General features: G+C 35.9%; 1 protein-coding gene across 1 annotated transcript in view; it reads left to right on the top strand.

Annotated features, from left to right (window-relative positions):
- Positions 1-21,732, top strand: part of NET1 (neuroepithelial cell transforming 1) — a 52,296-nt gene that overhangs the window by 17,362 nt on the left and 13,202 nt on the right. Inside the window, exons 2-3 of the mRNA XM_004477373.5 lie at positions 582-648; positions 7,353-7,412. Of these exons, the coding sequence (XP_004477430.2) occupies positions 582-648; positions 7,353-7,412 (127 nt within the window). The remainder of the gene's footprint in view (positions 1-581; positions 649-7,352; positions 7,413-21,732) is intronic.

Here is a 21,732-nt window from a genome sequence, read left to right as displayed (position 1 = left end):
TGCCTTCAGAGCCTGCTTGAGTCTGATCTTATATTTATATACCACTTCCATTTGATGATAGAAGGGATTTACAATGTGAAATGCATAATTAAATAAATAAAGTACATTTATGTTCTACCTTTTATAGAGTATCCTTTTCTTTTTTTTAATATTAGGAATGAGTATTAACTTTAATCAAATATTTTTGTTTTTGCATCTACTGAGGAGTTCATTTACTATTTATTTGACCTACTGATACAATATATTATATTAATAGATTCATATTATTGAGTCATGTATATGTTCCTAAGATAAATTCTACTTGGTTTGATGAGAGTTATTCTTTTAAAATACTCTTAATCTTTCCACTAATTTTACATTGGCCCTTTCACTTTAAAGATTCTGAAAATGACCAGAATCTAGACCCTGAAGTTTGGTTTTGTTTTTGTTTTTTGGCATACCCTCCTAATTTCTAAGACTGAATGACTAGTAAAGCTACTTTAAACAGTTTTGGAACTATGTAAAGATATCTTTTTATCTATTTTAGGTATTGTTTATACTGAAGTTTCTCTCTATTTATTGTTTGAATTTTCTTTTAACAGCTATTCCCTTCGGAGAGGTAGCTCCTTCACATTTTTAACGCCTGGCCCCCACTGGGACTTCACTTTGGTGAGTAGAAACCATAGTTTTTCCATTTCAAGGTATTAGAATCAATTCCTGGGTTGTCTGGCATACAGCTCCATTGTCTGTACTTCTCTAAATATCTTAATGTACCAAGTTTCTAGAGCAGTCTTTGCTAGTCTAGTTTAATCCTCTTCTTTCCTACTAACAAACTGAAAGGAATTTTTATTTCAAGTAAATTAAAAAAACATTTTTAGAAGTATGAACATACTTTATGTATGTATGTATAAACATTTTTTGAAAACTATCATCTTTATGAAATTCTCACACTGATTCCTACCAATGCTAAATATAATAAAATATATTATGAAACAAGCTGCATATTCTCTAACAGGTCTTTTTTTCTTGGTTGAACATATGAAAGTGTTTGGTTGCAGATAATATTTATAATGAGTGAGTTATTTTCTGCTATTAATCATCTCAGAATAGATGATTGCTATTATAATTAGAATGAGATTTTACATCACTTAAGACTTAAAAATTCATTTCTTCATTATTTATATATGTGTGTATATGTAGCATGTATAAAAAGAGCATGATTCTTATGCTTTTCTTATTCTAAGGAAATAGCAAAAATGGTTTTGTTTCTAGTTTGACAAAATGTTTAACATTTTGATGTGTTTAATATTATTTATTTAATTTGTATTCTGTTTTTTGGTTGGGGATTTGTATTCTAGATTTCTGTATCGTTATACCGATGATCCAAATGTAAGGGAACACCATATGATGTTGTTGACCTGGGTTTGAGTAGAGGTTCAGAGACAGGAAGACTTAAGTGAGAAAGAGGGATGGGGGAGGAAATTACCAAGCAAAATAGGATTATACTGAAGGAAAAAGCATACATATGCATTTATATAAAATTGTACATATGTAAGATGATGTGTATAAAGAAATATAACATTTTAAAATATCCCACTGTATTTTAAATATTTTAAAGTCTTGCTTTTCATATTTATATCTTTCATTCATCTGGAATTTATTTTTATATATATGTGGTATGAAGTAGGATAGCCAGTTACTCCCACACTCAACCTCCTTTTATTGAGAGCACCATTTCAATATGGTGCTTGTCATATAGTAGTTCTTAATATATGTGGGCCAGTTTCAGTACCCTTTATTTTGTTCTGCTGGTCAGTTATCTATTCCTGAATCAATACCATGCCACTTAAGTCTTAGCTAATACAATAAATTATACTCCCCCTAACTTCTACACTGCTTTTGTTGTTCCGGGCCCTCTGCCTTTCCACGTGAATTGTAGGCTGAGCACACAAATATTTTTGCACAAGTACACACAGAAAGATTCACAAATACAGGATTTGGGGCTCTTTTGTTTTTCAAAATTGTAATCATATTATTCATATTAGTCACACTTTTCTGTATCTTATGAATATGACCTTGGGGTAAATAAAGATTACTTGAGTTTGTGGCACTTCATTTTTTAGTTTTCCCACCATCTGAGTAATGTCTTTTTAACTCAATTTGAAATGTTACAATTTTACTCTCCTTTTTCTAATCAATTTTATTGAAACATATTAATAAACTGTACGGTTCATCCAAAGAGTACAATCAGTGGTGTTTGATATAATCAGAGTTGTACGTTCATCACTGCAATCAATATTTTCATTACTCAAAAAAAGAAAACACCACCCTCTGTCCTTCCCGTCATATATAACTGCTAATCTATTTCTGTCTCTATATTGTACTTACATTTGTCAAGATGGAGTCAAACAATATGTAGTACTTTGTGTCTAGTTTCTTTCACTTAGCATACATATTTCCTTTTTATTTTTTTTACCATTGATGGAAGAATATTAATATATTCTATGTCCTACAGTCGATAGTTTGCTTTTGGTTATATTTTTGCCCAAATATTGCCTTATTATTATCTTGTAACATTACAAACATTTGTTGTTTCAGAGAAAAACACACTTATATATGGACTATTAGTCGTACTCATTTTCCACAAGAGGTTTCGCCATGCCATACATTTCCCATGTTTCATTTTTTATTTGCTCTCCTTTTCGAGCATGTTTTTCTGGTGCGCCTGTATTCCCTATAGGGATGTTATTCTGCCCTTTTTTCTTTTTTTTTCTGGGTGTTACGTTGTTTAGGATTTGTCTTTGAGAATTTTCTGTTGTTAATTTTAATATGATTCTCATTTTCCTTAATTCATATAAGGAGTCATGGTTCAGCTGTTCTAACTTTATAAAGCTCCTCTTTCATCGTTTTCATGTAGTTTTAAAAATTTGGTGGCTTGCTTTCTGAGACTTCTTAGCTCCATTTATAGGAAATCTGTTTCTTAAAGATTTGAGAGACTCTTCCTATGAAATCTCTGAGCTTGTCTTTTTTAGTGTAATAATGCTTCGGCAGACCTGATTTATTTAAAATATAACTTTTAAGTTTGCTTTGGAGACTTCCAGAAAGACGGCAAATTGGAAAGACATGGGACTCTCTCCTCTCCCAAAAATATAAGTAGAAGACTGGCAGAAATGGCCTGGAAAAAATGTAATAGGGTTTAGGACATCAGGAGAAGGCTGGATACCACCTAAAAGAGAGAGAGGCAAAGGAACAGAATCTTGATGGCAAAAATGTGAGTTAAAAGCTGCCGTTGCCACTGCTGGCCTCCTCCCCAACCCTACAGACACTTTTGAATTCTTAAGCTTCAGGGCTGCTGGCTAGAGACAATTTCCACCATCCTTTCCTGACAAAAACACTTTAAAGGAGGCAGAGTAGAAGGAAAATTCCTACATAAGATAAAGGGCATATATGAAAACCCACAGCCAACATTGTACTCAATGAGGAAATGTTGAAAGCTTTCCCTCTAAGATCGGGAACAAGACAAGGATGCCCACTGTCACCATTGTTATTCCATATTGTACTGGAAGTTCTAGTTAGGGCAATTAGACAAGAAAAAAAATCTTCTAAATAGGAAAAGAGGGAATAAAATTCTCACTATTATCAGATGACATGATCCTATATTTTAAAAATTCTGAAATGTCTACAACAAAGCTACTCGAGCTAAAAAACAAGTTCAGCAAAGTGCCAGGATACAAGATCAAAATGCAAAACTCAGTAATGTTTCTGTCTGCTCAATAATGTGTCTGATAAGCAAATCAAGGGAGAAATTCCATTTACAGTAGCAACAAAACTACTCAAATACCTGGAAATAATTTAACCAAAGAAGTATAAGATCTATATTCAGAAAACTACAAAACAATGCTAAAAGTAATCAATGAAACGCTAAACATGGAAAGGCATTCCGTGTTCATGAATTGGAAGACTGAATATTGTGAAGATGTCAGTCCTACCCATTACTGATTTATAGATTCAGCAAAATACCAATCAAATTTCCATCAGCCTACTTTACAGAAATAGAAAAGGCAATTATCAAATTTATTTGGAAGGGAAAATGCAAATAGCCAAAAGCAGTCTGAAAAAGAAGAGCGACAAGGAAAAAATTCTCCCTGACCTTGAAACATGTTACAAAACTTCAGTGGTCAAAACAGCATGGTATTGGAATAAAGACAGACATATTGATCAGTGGAATATAATTGAGAGATAATAAATAAACCCTCACCTCTACAGCCAACTGGTTTTTAACAAACCTATCAAATCCATGGTAACAGGACAAAACAGTCTCTTCAACAAATGGTGCTGGGAAAATTGGATATCCATAACCAAAAGAATGAAAGACAACTGCTGTCTCACTCCCTATACAAGAATCAACTCAAAATGTATGAAAGATCTAAACATAAAAGCCAGGAACATAATACTGCTAGAAGAAAGTGTAGGGAAACATCATCAAGATCTTGTAATAGCTGGTGGTTTCTTGGATCTTAAACACCTAAAGTATGAGCGAAAGAAAAAATAGATAAATGGTTTCTCCTCAAAATTAAACACTTAGGCACCTCAAAGGACTATGTCAAAGGGTGAAAAGGCAGCTGACTCAAAGGGAGAAAATATTTGGAAATCAGATATTCGATAAGGGTTAAATGTCCATAATAAATATCATCTCTTTATATACAGAGATGCTACAACTCCACAATAAAAGAACAAATGACCTGATTTTAAAATGTGGAAAAGACTTGAAAAGACATTCATCCAAAGAAGAAATAGAAATGACGGGGGCATGGAAAGAAAGAAACCAAATGAAAAAAATGTTCAACATCACTTGTGATTAGGGAAATGCATATGAAAGTAACAGATATAATTTCATACCTATTAGAATGACCACTTTTAAAAAGTTGGAAAACTAAATATTGGAGGGGATGTAGAGAGATGCTGTTGGGAACGTAGAATGGTATAGCCACTGTGGAGGACTGTTTTGCAGTTCTTAAAGACAATGAATATAGATTTGCCACATATCCAACAATACCACTACTCATGTATACCCAGAAGAACTGAGAGCAGTGACATGAACAGACATCTGCACACCAATGTTCATCATGACATTATTCAATATTGCCAAAAGATAGAAACAACCCAAGTGTCCATCAACTGATGAGTGTATAAACAAACTGTGGTATATACTATGTGATGGAATATTATGCAGCTGTAAGAAGAAATGAAGTCGTAAAGCCTATGATAGCATTGATGAACCTAGAGGACATTATGTTGAGTGAAGCAAGCCAGACACAAAAGGACAAATACTGTATGATGGTGCTATTATGAACTAAATATATTGTGTAATCTCATGGAGTTAATAACTAGAATATGGGTCACCAGAAAATAGAACAGGTTAGAGAATGGAAAGCTGAGGGTTAACTTGTGCAGAATTGGTGAAAAGGATGTGTGTTAATCTTTGCAAGTGAATAGAAAAGATGAAAGCACAACATAATGTTTGTAACTAGCAGTTCTATTATGTGGGTATGACTGTGGTTTAAAGGGAAAACCTAAGGTCATGTATATTACTAAAAGGAAATTTAAAAAATATAAAATGGGACTGTATAGTATAGTAAAAACTTCATGTGAAATATGAATATGGGTAATATTGCATATTTAAGATCGGTTTTCTTTTTAAACTGAACAAATGTATTTCAGTACTACAAGATGTTAATATCAGACAAAATAAAAACATTATACTAAGTGAAAGAAACCAGACACAGCACTACATATTGTGTGATTCCATTTATATAAAAGGTAAATATAAATCAGTTTATAAAGATGAAATTCAATTAGTGGTTATGTAGGGCTGGGGAAGGATAAAGGGATTGAGAGGTTACTGTTAAGGAGTAGGATTTTTCTCTTTGGAGTAATAAAATTATTCTAAAATTTTTTGTGCTGGTGAATACACAGCACTGTGATTATACTAAAAGCCTTTGATTATACAGTTTGGATAGATCGTATGTATATGAATAAATCTCATTGTAACTCCTTAAAAAATAAATAGGGACGCGGCTGTGGCTCAAGCATTTGAGCTCCTGTTTACCATATAGAGGACCCAAGTTTGATCCCTGGAACTTCCTAGTAAAAAAAAAGAAAAAAAAAAAGGCATCCCAGATCTGCGCTGAGGAGGCACAGGCCCCCATGCGGTGAAGCAATGCACCAGAATGACAATGACATAGATAGATAGATAGATAGATAGATAGATAGATAGATAGATAGATAGATAGACAGACAGACAGACAGACAGACAGACAGACAGACAGACAGACACAGACAAGAATGGCCAGAAATAACAGCTATGTACAGCAGGGGAAGCATAAAGAGATTGAGAAGAGGTAAAATTTTTTGTTTATCTAGCTGTTTATTATTATTATTATTGAAATAATAAAAATGTTCTATTAATGATGGATGTGATGAAAGCATAACTTTGTGATTATACCAAATACCATTGATTATACACTTTGGATAATTGTGTGCTTTATTAATATGTATCAATAAAATTGATTTGTTTAAAAAATGTTTGCTTTGTGTCTTTTCTAATTTTAAGATTGTATTTATATACCTGCAATTTGTTTTTTCTCATTTAAATAATTTTGTAAGGGCTGTATATTTTTAAATTTCTAGTATTGTGTACCTTAATTTATATTTCACTGGTTATCCATATCACATGTAATCCAAAATGTTATTTTGAGATGTGGGAGAATGAAGTGTTACTTAAAGGTGCTTATTCACTATTAAGGACCAGAAATCACAGATATGTATACAGTTTTGCCTCTGCTGACCTCTATAGTACTTAATGGAAGCAATAAATGATTACTGGAGGATATTCCAGGGACCTGCCTGTTCATTTTCCAGTTGATAAATCCTGCTTCAAGTAGCAAATCTTAGTTACCTTGGACCATGAGAAAGGACTTTTTTTTCCCAGCAAAAACCCTTCCTCCATAGGGTAAATATTTTCCTTTTTAAGAAAAAAAAAACGCTTGCCTTTATGTATAAAACATTTTTTCCCTCTAATCAGTACAGATGCCATTGACTTACATAAGGGTTCTGTTGTGTAAAACTTTGTGTAAGTAAGTTTTTTAATAAGGTGGACTTACTTCATGGCAGATGATTTAGTCAGGATATTAGTTAGGTAGTGCATATGTCAGAGACAATTTATGAGCATCCCTTATCAAAATAATTTATTGTGAATACAGCCAAGGCCATCACTTTTTAAAAGTGATTTTTTTTCTAGTTTTATGGAGTCTTTGCATAACAGGGGTAAAACATATTCCAGAATATTAAAAAATGAAACCTTTTTTTTCTAGAAAAGAAAACGAAGAGAAAAAGACGACGATGTTGTAAGCCTTAGCAGCCTTGATTTTAAGGTAAGCCTTACTACTTTATCAAAGAAAATCTTTTGGAAATATGCAAATAGCATTTTACTGTGCTATGAAAATAATAAATGCTGATTTTTTTCTGCATTTTTTAAGTGCACAACTGAATAATATTGGTTCTTACAGAAACTTTTTGCTGTTCTGGTTGTTTGTTAAGAATGAGGGGGAAATTGCCCTCCAAACAATGTTAAGCTGTAACTAGTAGTCATAAACTCTAATTCCTAAAAAATCCAGGCTCAGCACATATATGAAGAAGGGACATTATGGTAGAAACTGTGGTGAGAAAGTAAGCACCAATTTCCCTCTCAAAGAGGCATGCAGGCCTGTTGAAATCTGCAGTTTTATTTGAAATCTCAATTTTAAATGTTGGATTAATTTTTTTCCAAAAACCATGCAAGCCAAACAATTCCTCTGCAAATCAGATGTGGCTCATGGGTTTCTAATGTGTGACCTATGATAAACTAAAACTAAATGCACACTTAAAAATTATTCTGTACCTTTTTATATAAAATTGTAGATAAGTCCAAAAACCTGTTATTTCAGGAATTACTCTTTTTGTCTGGTGGCAAATTTTACAGAAGAATCTTGGTTTTAGGGATCCAATTTTTTAAAGATTTTATGAAAGTTTTGTACATTTTTTAATGACAGAATCTACAAAATGTTTGATATCTTTTTTAATGGTTGCAGCTACTGCTGCTTTTTAAAGATATTTTCTAAAAATTAAATTTTTATAGATCTGCCCATCCAAGTGTTCACAAATCTGGCAAGTGAATTCATTCATTCTTTTAGTGCATATTGTCTTCAGAAAATTTATGTGTTTCAAGTGTTAGTCTTTTCGCAGAACAGTTTTAGCTGCATTTTAAAATCTGGTATCCACAGAAAAAATGTATGAAATGAGTATTATCGGGTATGTTTCAAATTAAATTAGTTGCAGAAATAAGACAGCCTTTGTGGTTTGCCACAATAAAATCCATGTTCAAATCTATTTAAATATAATCATCCTTTTCTTCAACTCAGCTTCAATATTTATCGATATGCAATCAGCCCTGTTCTGTCTTTCCACTCACCTACCGCTTCCCTGGATTATTTTAAAGCAAATCCTAGACATCATATCATTTCATCTGTCAATATCTCAGTATCTGTCTCTTAAATTATAAGGAGTTTTTCCCTTAGACACAATTAAATACCATTTTTCACACTTAAAGAATAAAACAATTCCATAATATTCAAATTTAGTGCTTACATATTTCCTTCATTATTTTATACATTTCTTTTATTTTGCTTTTGTTCATTTTGTCTGTTTGAATCAGAATCCAAACAAGGTCCACAATACATTATGATTGGTTTTATTTCTTAAGTATCTTTTTAAAAAATTTTTTAAAAGAAGCTTTAGATTACATAAATGTTAAATATAAGGGATTCCCATATGCCCCACTCCCTCCCCTCTGACACTTTCCCACATCAACATCCCTTATTTGTGTGGTACATGTGTTACAATTGATGAACACATATTGAACCATTGCTACTAATCATGGTTTAAAGTTTATATTATAGTTTACACTCTGTCCTGCACAATTTTGTAGGTTTTGACAAAATATACAATGGCCTATATCTGTTACCGCAGTGTAATGCAGGACAACTCCAGTGTCCTGAAAATGCCCCATATTACACCTATTCTTCCCTCTCCCATCCCTGAGAATCTCTGCTTTTATATCAATGATGAATTCTTCTATTGCTAGAAAAATAGTAAGTCTATATTAGAATAATAATGTCTACTTTAGTCCATTGTTCATTTCCCAATCTTGAAGATTTGGGATGGTGATACCACTCTGCCTGTAATTGAGAGGGAGCTTAGATCCCATGGGGCAAATGGATGGAACTATTTTGCTTGCAGTTGCAGACTCCATCTGTTCCTTGGAATGGGCGTTACCCATCATTATCTCCTTGTTAGTTGTCCTGGGTGAGTCCAATGAACTAAAGTAGATGCTGCAACTCTGCTGAAATTCAGGGCTCAACTGGTACATGGACAGAGTAAAACCTTAAGTCTCTGGGTCATTATTTATCAAGTATAGTGCTAATTATAGATTCAAATAAAAGGGACAGAAGAGACATGTAAAGTCTATGATTGAGTCTAACTCTGTTACACTGAGGAGCATAAATTCGAAAGTAAGGCCCACTGACAAGGTGCTGAATTCTGGAGCTGTCTGCCCTACTTATAGTTTCTGAATGTCTCTAGAGCCCTCAGCAGGCCGCCCGCTACTTGAGGCACTATTTACTGTGGCAGTAAATGAGATCCTGCTGAGACTTGAATAAGCATAACCTCTGAAGTGATCTTCCCACTCACTTTGAAATCTCTTGCCATAAAAACTAGTTTATATTTACCATTTTCCCCTTTTGGTCAAGGTCTTTTTCCAGATGCAGTGCTAGTTGGCACTTGGTAATAATCCTTGATGCCAGGAAGACTCATTCTTAGGAGTCATGTCCCACGCCAGGGGACATAACATTCAGACTTTTACATTTTACACCCATAATGACAAAGAGAAGAAATTGACAGAGGATGGTATTTCACAATTACCAGACAATGAATGTATATTGACTTACAACAATACTCTAGACTCTAATGATTATGATTCCTGGCTCCCAGAAAATATTACCAAAACAACTGGTGAATATCACAGAGTTGAGTTTCTTACCCAGTAAAGGAGAGTATGATTCAGTAATCTTAGTTGTGTCTCAGAGAAGAAGAAAGCAAAGACAGAATATTTATATTTTGGAATCTGGTTTAAGGCAAGTTAATTGGGGAGAAGAGTTTGATAACTATGGGTAAGGATCATAATAATATGATCCTTCTAGCATAATGAGGGATTCAAAGAACCTGGATCATCGTGTTTCACTAAAAAGATGTATAATGATGGGAAGCAGATGTGGCTCAAGTGTTTGGGCGCCCACCTACCAAATGGGAGGCCCTGGGTTCAGTTCTCAGTGCCTCCTAGAAAAAACAAGAAAAGACAGCAAGCTAGTGTGGCAAGCCGATGCAACAAAGAGACACAAAGGAAACACAACAAGAGACATAAGAAAGCAGGGAGTGGAGGTGACTCCCATATGGGAGGTCCCATTTAGTTCCTGGTGCATCCTATAGAGAAGATGAGCAGACACAGAGAACACACAATGAATGGACAGAGAGCAAACAGTGAGCACAAACAATGCGGTGGGGGGGGGTGGTGGGGGAATAAATCTTAAAAAAAAAAACAAAAAGATGATGTGTAATGTTTATGTGCAAATTGTGATGTTTATCGTTTTTGGGGTACCAGAATTTACTTGCTATAAAGAGGCTTGCTATTTCTAAATTATTATTAAAATGTCTAATCAAGGTTTTGTTTTACTAGCACTTTTTTCTTTCTTCTATATGATTTGTACAATGACTTAAAATGTTAAAAATATTTTTTTAATATTTGAGTCGTTTGGACCCAGATGCTGAAGACTTATTTTCCTAGTACTATATACTGAAAGTTAAGACATTTTTCTTGGGTTTATTTCTTCATGTATTTCTTCTAGGTTAGTCCTTTTTTCTGAACTTATTTTTTTCTTTTATTTCTGATTCTTGCCTAATTCTTATCACCTTTCTGAGTCTGATTTATGTTCTTTCAAAGCTAATTTTGAAATATTACATTACAGTTTTATGTTTCGTGGGCATATTTTTCTACCACTTTTTGTCTGTAAGGATGTATATTTTCCTGTATTATACCTTTTATGTCTAAAATCTTTTTTATGGGATGTGACTACTATCATTATCTGTTGCCCATTTTGATGTGAAAATCGTTTGAGAAGTGAGTCAGAGAGCCTTTCTAGCTTCATGACTCTAAAGCTCCCCTCTTCTGTTATTTTTTAGAAATGGCAAACATCTATATTTAGTATATGGACACCTACTTTAAGCTCTCCAGAATCTGTTTTCCTTTACCTTTATCTGAACTTTCTCTTTCCTTTCTTTTTATGGTCTCTCACCTACTCAATTTGAAATCTATTCTCAGAACTTTCTCCTTAGTGAAGGGCTTCTTCCTGAGAGAGATTTGAAAGTACATAAGGCTCAGGTAGGTGTGTTCTAGCCACTGACCACTTATAATCAAGGATAATTTGAGGAATTACATTGAAGAAGGAAGTCCTAATAAAGATTTGAGCACTGCTGCACCACATGGATAATGGTTTACATTATAGTTTACGCTTTCCCCCAGTCCACCCAGTGGGCCATGGCAGGACATAAAATGTCCAGCAACTGTCCCTGCAGTACCACCCAGGACAACTCCAAGTCCTGAAAATGCCTGCACATCATATCTCTTCTTCCCTCTCCCTACCCTCAGCAGCTATCATGGCCACTTTCTCCACATCAATGCTACATTTTCTTCCAATTACTAATCACAATAGTTCCAGAATAGAATATCAGTAAGTCCATTCTAATCCATATTCTTTTCCTCCATCCTTTGGACCCTGTGTCATTTTTGTTGCATCATCTTGCTGCATTAGTTCTCCGTGTATGCAGCACCACTCCTGGACAGGCTGCGCTTTTTTCGTGTGGGACAGCTCTCCTTGAGGGGCGCACTCCTTGCATGCATCAGCACAGCGCATGGGCAGGCCAGCTCACCACATGGGTCAGGAGGCCCTGGGTTGGAACTGTGGACTTCCTATGTGGCAGGCGGACACTCTTATCAGTTGAGCCAAATCCACTGCCCTCTTCTTTTTTAATGTAAGCATTGAGAGCTATAAATTTCCCTCTCAACACTGCCTTCTCTGCATCTCACAGGTTATGAAATGTGTTCTCATTTTCATTTGTCTTGAGATATTTATTGCTTTCTCTCACAATTTCTTCTTTGACCCACTGATTATTTAAGAGTGTATTGTTTCATCTCCATATATTTGTGAATTTTCCCTTTTCTGCCTGTTGTTGATTTCCAGCTTTATTTCCATTATGAGCAGAGAAAGTGCTTTGTATGATTTCAATCTTTTTAAAATTTATTGAGACCTTCTTCGTGACCCAATGTATCCTGGGGAAAGATCCATGAGCACTTGAGAAGAATTTAATCCTGATGTTTTGGGATATAATGTTCTGTATATTTTCATTAGGTTTAGTTCATTTATCTTATTATTCAAGCTCCCTGTTTCTTTATGGATCCTCTGCCTAGATATTTTATCCAGTGATGAGAGTGGTTTATTCAAGTCTCCAACTATTATTGTAGAAACACCTATTTCTACCTTCAGTTTTGCCAATGTTTGCCTCATGTAATTTAAGGCATCCTAGTTAGGTGCATATAAATTTATGATTGTTGTTTCTTTCTGGTGAATTGCCCCTTTTACTAATATATGATGTCCTTCCTTGTCTCTAATACAGCTTTGCTTTTAAAGTCTATTTCATCAAAAAAAAAAGTATAGCTAGCCCAGCTTTTTGTTGTTTTGTTTTTGTTTTTTTCTTACTGCATGCATGTGATATATTTTACCAGCTGTTCATTTTCCATCCATTTGTGTTTTTGGGACTTAGGTTAGTCTCTTGTAGACAGCATATAGATGGCTCCTATTTTTATTATCCATTCCTCCAGGTTATGTCTTTTGATTGGGGAGTTTAATCCATTAACACACAATGTTGTTATTGTAAAGGCAGTTCGTCACCTATTTTGTTCTTTGGATTTTATCTGTCATATCTTATTTTTACCGCTCTGTTTAGACTTTTACTGATATAATCTTCATTTCTAGACTCTCTTCTAAGCCTCTCTCTCCTGTCTTGTCTTTTTAGGCTATAGCACTCCCTATAGTATTTTCCTGCAAATTTGGTCTCTGGTTGCAAAGTCTCTCAGTTTCTGTTTGCGAAAGACAATCTTGCCATATATAAGCTTCTCGGCAGGTGCTTTTCTCTTGTAGTATCTTAAAAATATCAGACCACTGTCTTCTTACCTCCATGGTTTCTGATGCAAAATCAGCACTTAATCTTATTGGGTATCCCTTGTATGTAATGCATCATTTTCCTCTTGCTGTTCTCAGAATTCTCTCTTTGTCTTTGGCATTTGACATTCTGATTAGTATGTGTCTCAGAGTTGGTCTGTTCAGATTTTTTCGGATGAGAGTATGTTGTGCTTCTTGGACATGGCTATCTATGTCCTTGAATAGAGTTGGGAAATTTTTACCATTATTTTCTCAAATATTCCTTCTGCCTCTTTTCCCTTCTCTTCTCCTTCAGGGACACCCATGACATGTATGTTTGCACACTTTTTACTTTCATTTAGTTCCTCGAGACCTTGTTCGATTTTTTCCATTCTTTTCTTCATCTGTTCTTGTTTGGGTTTTTTTGTTTGTTTGTTTGTTTTTTAATCTATTCTTTTGTGTGCTCACTTTCAGGGGCCATTTTTTCAAGCTTACCAATCCTTTCTTGTGCCTCCCCAAATCGACTATTAATATGATTCCAATGTTTTTTTTAATTTCATTGATTGCACCTTTCATACCCATAATATCTGCTCTATTTCTATGTATGCTTTCAAATTCTTCTTTGTGCTCATTCAATATCTTCTTAATATCCTTAATCTCTTTAGCCATCTCATTGAATTTATTAAGGAAATTTGTTTGAACATCTATGATTAGTTGTCTCAACTCCTTTAAGTCATCTGGAGGCTTGTCTTGTTCCTTTAACTGGGCCATATCTTTCTGTTTCTTGGTGTGGATTGTAATTTTTTGTTGGTATCTTGGCATCTGGCTTACTAGAGTATTTATTCTGGGTGCAGTTTTTCTCTTTAGTTTTGGGCTTCCTGCCCTTTCTCCCTTGCTGGTTGTGCAGTAGGAGCCAAGGATGTAGTTGGTGCCATAAGCTGTGAAGGCTCAAGCTGCCCTCATTGCCCAGGGACCAATGAAGTATCTCTCTACTTTCTCCTTTGCCAGGGGTAGGGACAGAGTCATAGCTGTGTGGAATATCCAAGTCATGGAAGCCTAGACTGTAGCTGCCCAGAGAGACTAATGAAGCTTCATGCCCCTCTCTCCCCTCCCTAGGGTGGGGATGGAGCTGCAGGTGTGGGCAGCAATCTATGCAGTGTAGGTCCAAGATGACCACAGTTGCCCCAGGAGACTTCCGATTATTCAGTCTATGCCAATCAAATGTACCTGCACTTACCTCAATAGGCTGGTATAGGGCCCACCAGTTTCCCCCCTGTCAGAGGTAGGGCTGAAGCCTAGGCTAGGGCTGCAGTCTGATCTGGGTAAAAGAAACTGGTCCCTATGGTCACTGTGATTATCAATCAGCCTGGCTTCCCTCATGTTGGGGGCAGATTCAAAATGGTGGCTATCAGCCTCTTTCCGACTTGAACAGGTTCAAACTTCAGCTGTTCTTGGGGTTATACTTTAGTCAACTGAATTTACTAATCAGTAGCTGAAATCGGTGGCCAACTGTCTCTTCCTCCCCTGTTTTTGAGAAATAGAGCTTCAAATTCCAGCCACAGAATAGCTCCTGGGGGCGGCTTGTGCTGCCAAAATAGGATGATCACTGGCCTCCGTGGCTTGTCCGGTAATTTCCCAGAAAGGCTAGCACAGGTCCCCCCAGCTTTCTCCCTGCTGGAGGTGGGGCTAGGGCCTAGTCTAGAGCTGCAGTCTGATCTGGATGGAAGAAACCCAGTCCCTACCAGCACTGTGATTTTCAGTCTGCCCCACTTCTCATGCCAGGCACAGAGTTAAGATGGACGCTACCAGCCTCTTTCTTTCAGAACTTCAGCTGTTCTTAGGATTATATTTTAGCCTGCCGAATTTACTCATCAGTGGCTGAAGTTGGTGCCCAACCGTCTCTTCCTCCCCTGTTTTTGGGAAGTGGAGCTTTCAATTCCAGCGGCAGAACAGCTCCCAAAGTGGCTTGTGCCTCGAGTGGAGGATGGGCACCGGCCTCCGTGGCATGGAGTGCTGTAACTTCTCTGCAGATGGGCAGTCTCCTTCCCTTCCTTCGAGGATGTTGCAGGATGCTCTTTTGGTCTCCTGGATCCTCCAAACAGGTGCTTCAAATAGCTCCAGATAGCTCTGGGTGCTTACTAACTGCTCTGTAGCAGGAGCTGACTCTAGGAGCTTCTTCATCTGCCACCTTCTTCCTGGTTCTCTCTCACCCTCATTTTCGAAGTACAACTTTGCTTAATGCAGAATTCTTGGCTTGCAATTTTTCTCTTTCAGTACCTTAAATACATCATACCCCTTTCTTCTCTCCTCCATGGTTTCTGATGAAAGGTCGGCAGTTAATTTTGAGTTTCCTTTGTAAATGATGCCTTGTTTTTTTCTTGTTGCTTTCAAAATCCTTTCTTTATCTCTGATATTTATCATTCTGAATAGTAGGTGTCTTGGGGTAAGTCCATTAGGATTTATTCTGTTTGGGGTGTGTTGTCCTTCTTGGATATTGGTATTTACGTCCTTCATAAGTGTTGGAAAGTTTTCGGTCATTATTTCCTCAAATATTCTTTCTGCCCCTTTTCTGCCTCTTCTTCTCTGGGACACAAATAATGCAAGTGTTTGTGCATTTTGTGTTGTCATTCAATTCTCTGAGACTCTGTTCCATTTTCTACATTTTCTTCTCTTTTTTCTCCTGTCTTTTCCAGTTCAGATGTTCTGTCTTCGAAGTCAAATTCTGTCTTCAGTCAATTCAAATCTGCTCTTATGTGCCTCTAATATATTTTTAATCTCATCCATTGTGTTTTTCATTCTCATAAGGTCTGTTACCTTTCTCTGCAAGCCTTCAAATTGTTCTTCATGTGCTCCCAGTGTCTTCTTAATATCCTTTATTTCTTTAGTCATATTTTCTATAAATTCTTTGAAGTGGTTTAAGAGAGTTATATGATTATCACTGTATCTCTTAAGGATATTTGATTTGTTCTTTTGGCTGGGCCATCTCTTCCTGTTTCCTAGTATTGCTTGTAATTTTTTGCTGCTGTCTAGGCATCCAGATATGTTGGTCACTTTCCTCTGATGGTCAATTTCTCTCTCTTGCCTATATTTTTTTCCCCACAGCTTTTCTTTGATATTTGATTCAACTTATTCTCAATCTTTAAAATTGCCCAGCTTAAGTTTTCAAAATCAGGCCAGGGACTCACTAGCGGGATGCAAATTTTTCTCCCAGGAGTTGGATACAGAGTCAATAGTTTTTGTCTCTGCAGTTTCCAGACTGGCCAGCAGATGGCGCTAGTCAGCACACGTTTCTAGTGAGTTATTTCAGTCTCAGCTTTCCTGTGTTCCTGTGTTTAATCAGAGATTCAAAGTGGGCTCTGCTGGCCAAATTTACTAAAGAAAAGCACCCTGACCTCCGCTCCCTTTTCCCTTGAAACAGGTCACAGGGAGGAAGATACCTATTCCTCTCTCAGTTGGCTGCAGTGAGCCGGGTGTTTTATCCCAGTTTACTACGTGGGGGTGGGGGAGGGGAGCTTTTCCCTGCTGCCACAGGTTCTTGTAAATTCACATTTGTCATTTTGGCTTCTTTGTCTCTCCGTCCCTCACCGTCTGTGAGTTGTGTAGCACCGTCCTCGTCTGCTGACCCCCAAGGCAGGTCCCTTGGACAGCGTTTGGCCCTTTATCCGTAGTTTTTGTAAAAGCATTCAGCTCTGCCTGTTAGCCCATTGTCATCTTCCCACAATCCGAAAAACTACTTTTGATCCTTCTTATTAATGGGGATTAAAGAAAACACCTAGGCCAGATCAATAACCATATACCAAATGCTAGAAGATTTGTTGATCTGTTCCAGTGAAGATTTTACATTCTACACAATAACTAGCTGAGATTAGATGTACTATTTGAGTTAAGTTTACAATAATCCATTGATATTCACCACAATACCTCTGATTGTTATAGGAGGCATACACATGAATTGAAGGTGGATATATTGCAGACTGCCACTTCTGCATTCTGTAATTTTGATGATGTTGCTAATTTCTGCATCCCATCCTGTGTGTCTAATCTCTAGCACCAATCTCAGTATCAACATCTTCCAGATTCCCTCCCTCCAGAAATCAGAGTCTGAGACAAGGGCTAATTTACCGGTTTTCTATTTTGAGGTGTGATCCCAGAGAATAGGAATGGGGTATGAAACAGAGGCAACCAATACAAGTGTCTATTATTAAGCTGGTCACCACTCTGGGCAACTGGGGCGTGATCTTGCTAGGGACCCTCTGAAGAGCTGTGAATTGTATTCTCAAGGGACTGAAGAAGGGAGCATTTATCCACCAGTTATGTGCCCCATTAGTCAATGGTTGCCCCATACCATTGACTTTTTTTCCCTTACACTACCAGGCTACACATGTGTAAATATCACACAGCATCATCGAAGAAGCCCAGGGTAGAAAGCAGGAAATATACAGTGCAAGTGAAGCAATGTGCTGTCAGATTACAACTGCACAAAGCTGGTTGCTGTGGCGATGATAAAAGTAAAAAGTGAGCTGAGAAGATATAAGGCTGGGCACAAGACAATATTGTGTTGTTTTTCATTTTTGGCCTTACCTGAATTTCAGGAAAAATGGGAGAAACCCTACTCAACATCCAGTTATGTAAGCATAAGTGATTTTACATTACACTGGAAATTATTTGTTAACCTGTGTACCTGAGATAAAGACACCACTTAGAGCACCAGTACCCCACTTTATTTGCTGTTTGTCTTGTTATTGCAAAAAAGAAACATTGTTTTGATAATACCAAACCATTTAGCCTATCAAAGTACCCTGTTTATTGTCTTTCAATTAGTGTACTTAGTAGATGTGAATTGATCTATTCCTAAGCTAAATTCCTAGAAGAGCTTGGAGACAAATTTTTCATCTAAAGGATTTTTAAAAATCCATAACCACATACAGCTTCATTACTGTTTTCTTTCATGCTAGTCCAAATGTAACCACTATTTTTGTTTTTTTGTTTTTTACTTATTACTAGATATTTTGGAACTCTTTTCTCAAAAGTTCCATTTTGTTACTATTTCAGTGTTTCCTTTTTTAATCAGATTTGAAATTTTAACATATTTTTAGAGAGAAATACAGTAGATATTTGTGATCTTGAACTCCAAAGTTTTAAAATGGAACACAGTTTTTTTATGTTTAGAAAAAGTCCTTAAAATTTTTTCTGTAAGCTGTGGAATCTTTTTTATATACTTGTGTGATTTAAAAATGTTTAATTTAGTAATATAAATTTAAAAATGTTTAATTTAGTAATATAAAGTATGAAAGCTACATAAAGGCTAAAGTTACAAATTTTATTATCATCCATATTTTGCTACAGATAAAAAGAATGTTTATGCAATCATTTATATAAAAGGTCCTTACAAACCTTACAAATTTAATTACAAAATGTAAGGAACAAGTTGACAACTGCATTTCACAATATTTCATGTAGAGGGCAGCAGAGAACTTAGATTTTGTTTACCCTTTGTCCGTAATATGCCTTTCCTAGCCTAATTTACAATTGCTTTCTATTGTTCCAGACAAAAGTAATTAAATATATATATAGACAAAAAACAGGCAATGATTATTTTTGTGCTCTAAGTCCCAAACCATTTTTTCACATTAAAAGAAGTAGCCTTAAAATGTTATCTTTCTCTGTATTTACTTCACTCATATTTTAGGGAAGAAAGCATTAAAGCTTCCATATACAAGCTGAAGAACAAAATCTTTTACTAAACCTGGTGTTTGGGAGCCAGTAGTTCTTTGACCAAAACCTGGATGACTTTTATAAAGCTGCATTATTATTTTTAGATAGCCCACTTAGGTCTTTTTTTTTTTTTTTTTTTTAATCTTTTTGTGTTTCTTTTTTGTTTGTTTTTTAAGAAGGTACCAGGGATTGAACCAGGACCTCATACATAGGAAGCAGGCACTCAGCCACTGAGCTATGTCCACTCCCCAACTGAGAGTTGATTTTTTCATTTGTTTGTTTTTAGGAGGTACCAGGGATCAAACCTGGAAACTCTTATATTAGAAGCAAGCGCTCAACCACTTGAGCTACATCCGCTCCCCTCTTAAGTTTATGAATTTTAAGTCTTCTACACAAGGAAAAGACACTTAACCAATCTGTGCCCAGTTATGCCATTTTAAGTAAGCCATATAAATAATTTCTATTAATAACATGATAATTAAAGCACTACCATCGATTGAAATAGGATTTCTTTGAAAGTTTAACAACTTAAAGTGTTTTATTATTACATTTTTACTTACTCTACCTTAATCCAAAACAACTTTATGGCAACTAATTTCTTAGGCTTCTTTGTGGTTTCTTTCTCTATAAAATATTGGCATTATTCAGCGAACACTGGCTTAGGACCCAGTAGACTTAAATTTTAAACCCAGTCTGCTGTTAGCTCACTGAATGATAACTAACACTTTTACTGAACAGATAGTATATATCAGAACATGTGTTAAAGGTTTTTCGTTTATCATTTTATCTGGAAGGTGTGTTATAATAGGAATTGAGCAGACCAGATTCACATCTCTATTTAGGGAAGCAGCTGTGGCTCAAGCAATTGAGCTCCCATTTACCATATGGAGGACCCTGGTTCCATCCCCAGGACTTCTCGGTAAAAGAAAAAAAAGAAGATGAAGAAGAAAAGAAAAAAAAGATGTCTCAGGCCTGTGTGATTTGGCACAGGTCCCCATGCAGCAAAGCAACACACCAAAAAGATGATGCAACCAGATAGAAAAAAAAATTTAGCCATTGATTAACCATGCAACTTTGGACGAGTTTCTAAAACTCTCTGAGCTCGGGTTTCTGTCCAAGGAATATGTACTTCAAAGTGTTGACTAAATAGGATAGCATGCATAAAGCTCTTAGCACAGAGTAGGAACTCATTTTTCCCTTCTATTTTTCACTACCATACTTCAAGAAAACTGAGAAGGGTAGGTCCATGATCTCAAAAGACCTTTTCATTTTGTGAAACATTGCTAAATGTTCTGATTTTATGGAACATTAATTGCTAAAGGCTCAAGATTCTCTCAGGCTTATCCCTCAGGGCCAGTTGAACATCCACCTGCTCATTTTCCTTTTTTAGATTCTATCTACAGTTGTCTAAATTATATTTAGATCACAAATCTGAATATTCAAAATTAAGCTAAGATTTTACTGTTGATAAGGCTGGGATTTTTGTGGCCATGGCTTTAGGCCCCATTAGGCTCATGTAAGCTTTCTGTTTGACACGTCTGTCTTTACTTCTTGGGTCCTCAGCTAAAGGAGAGATGAAAAATGTCCCTTCTCCTTATTTTGACCTTCCATCAGAACTAAGTAGGAAAACATTTCACAATATTTTGAGAAAGACATTGGATAAGAGACCCATATGAATTCCCTAACAGATTCTTTACCTAATTCTGACTGCACAGTCCTTTATTCTCTTAAAAAACAAAGTGGCCATAAAGTTTTGGCTTCCTTAACACAAGGCTATGTTCTAGCCCAGACTCTTATTAGCTCTGAGAACTTTTATAGTAATATTAAGGAACTGGATTCATAATCTCACTTCCGCTTAATACTTTAGAAAGGCATCTTTTACAGTCAGCCACTCTTAAGGCCAACCACATCACACATATTGCCCAAGGGTGATCAGGTCGTAGAGGATAGATGAACAAATATAAACAATCTTCATTACTTAAAAATTAAATTAAAAAAATACTCTTAAAGCAGACAGATGAATTAAAACCGTGTATACAAAGCACATTGGCGGCTACAGAAGGGCAGCATCGATCCTTCCTGCAAGTAACACTATACTGTCCCACAGACCTCAATAAATTATTTTTTATAGATTATTTATCATTAAAAAGTCTGTGCCCGCTAATTCTTATTCTGCTCTATTTACTCTTCAATCTCTGCAGTTTACCTTCTGTCTTTATGCCACTGAACTTGCATACTTGAGGTCACCATTAACCTTGAAATCACTATACATTCATATATCTTTTCTTATCCTCCTTAATCTCTTTACTGTAATTAACACCTTTTCTTCCTTTGGCTTCTTGAAATTACTTTTCCTTCTTACTGATCCTTTCGCACAATTCTTTTTCTCTTGGCAGTCCTCCAAAGTTAGATCCTTGGACTCCTGTCCCTTTTGTCCAGATTTTCTCTTCCAGGCATCTCATTTATACCCAGGCTTCACCTCTGACCTCTATGTGGCTGACTCTCCAATCTAAATCTCCTCCTGGTGTTCCAAATCCCTGTCCAACATTTCTAACTACTAGCTGAATATTTTGATTTGCATGTTCTTCCACCACCTCAGATTAAATATATATAAAATGAAATCCTGCATTTTCTCTAAAAATTGGTTCTTCCTTATTTCTTTATTTTCAATATTGGCTATCCCCCCAGCTTT

This window comes from Dasypus novemcinctus, chromosome 20 (genome assembly GCF_030445035.2).
Source record: "Dasypus novemcinctus isolate mDasNov1 chromosome 20, mDasNov1.1.hap2, whole genome shotgun sequence".
NCBI classification, from domain to species: domain Eukaryota; kingdom Metazoa; phylum Chordata; class Mammalia; order Cingulata; family Dasypodidae; genus Dasypus; species Dasypus novemcinctus.
This window is presented reverse-complemented; position numbering and strand designations above follow the sequence as displayed.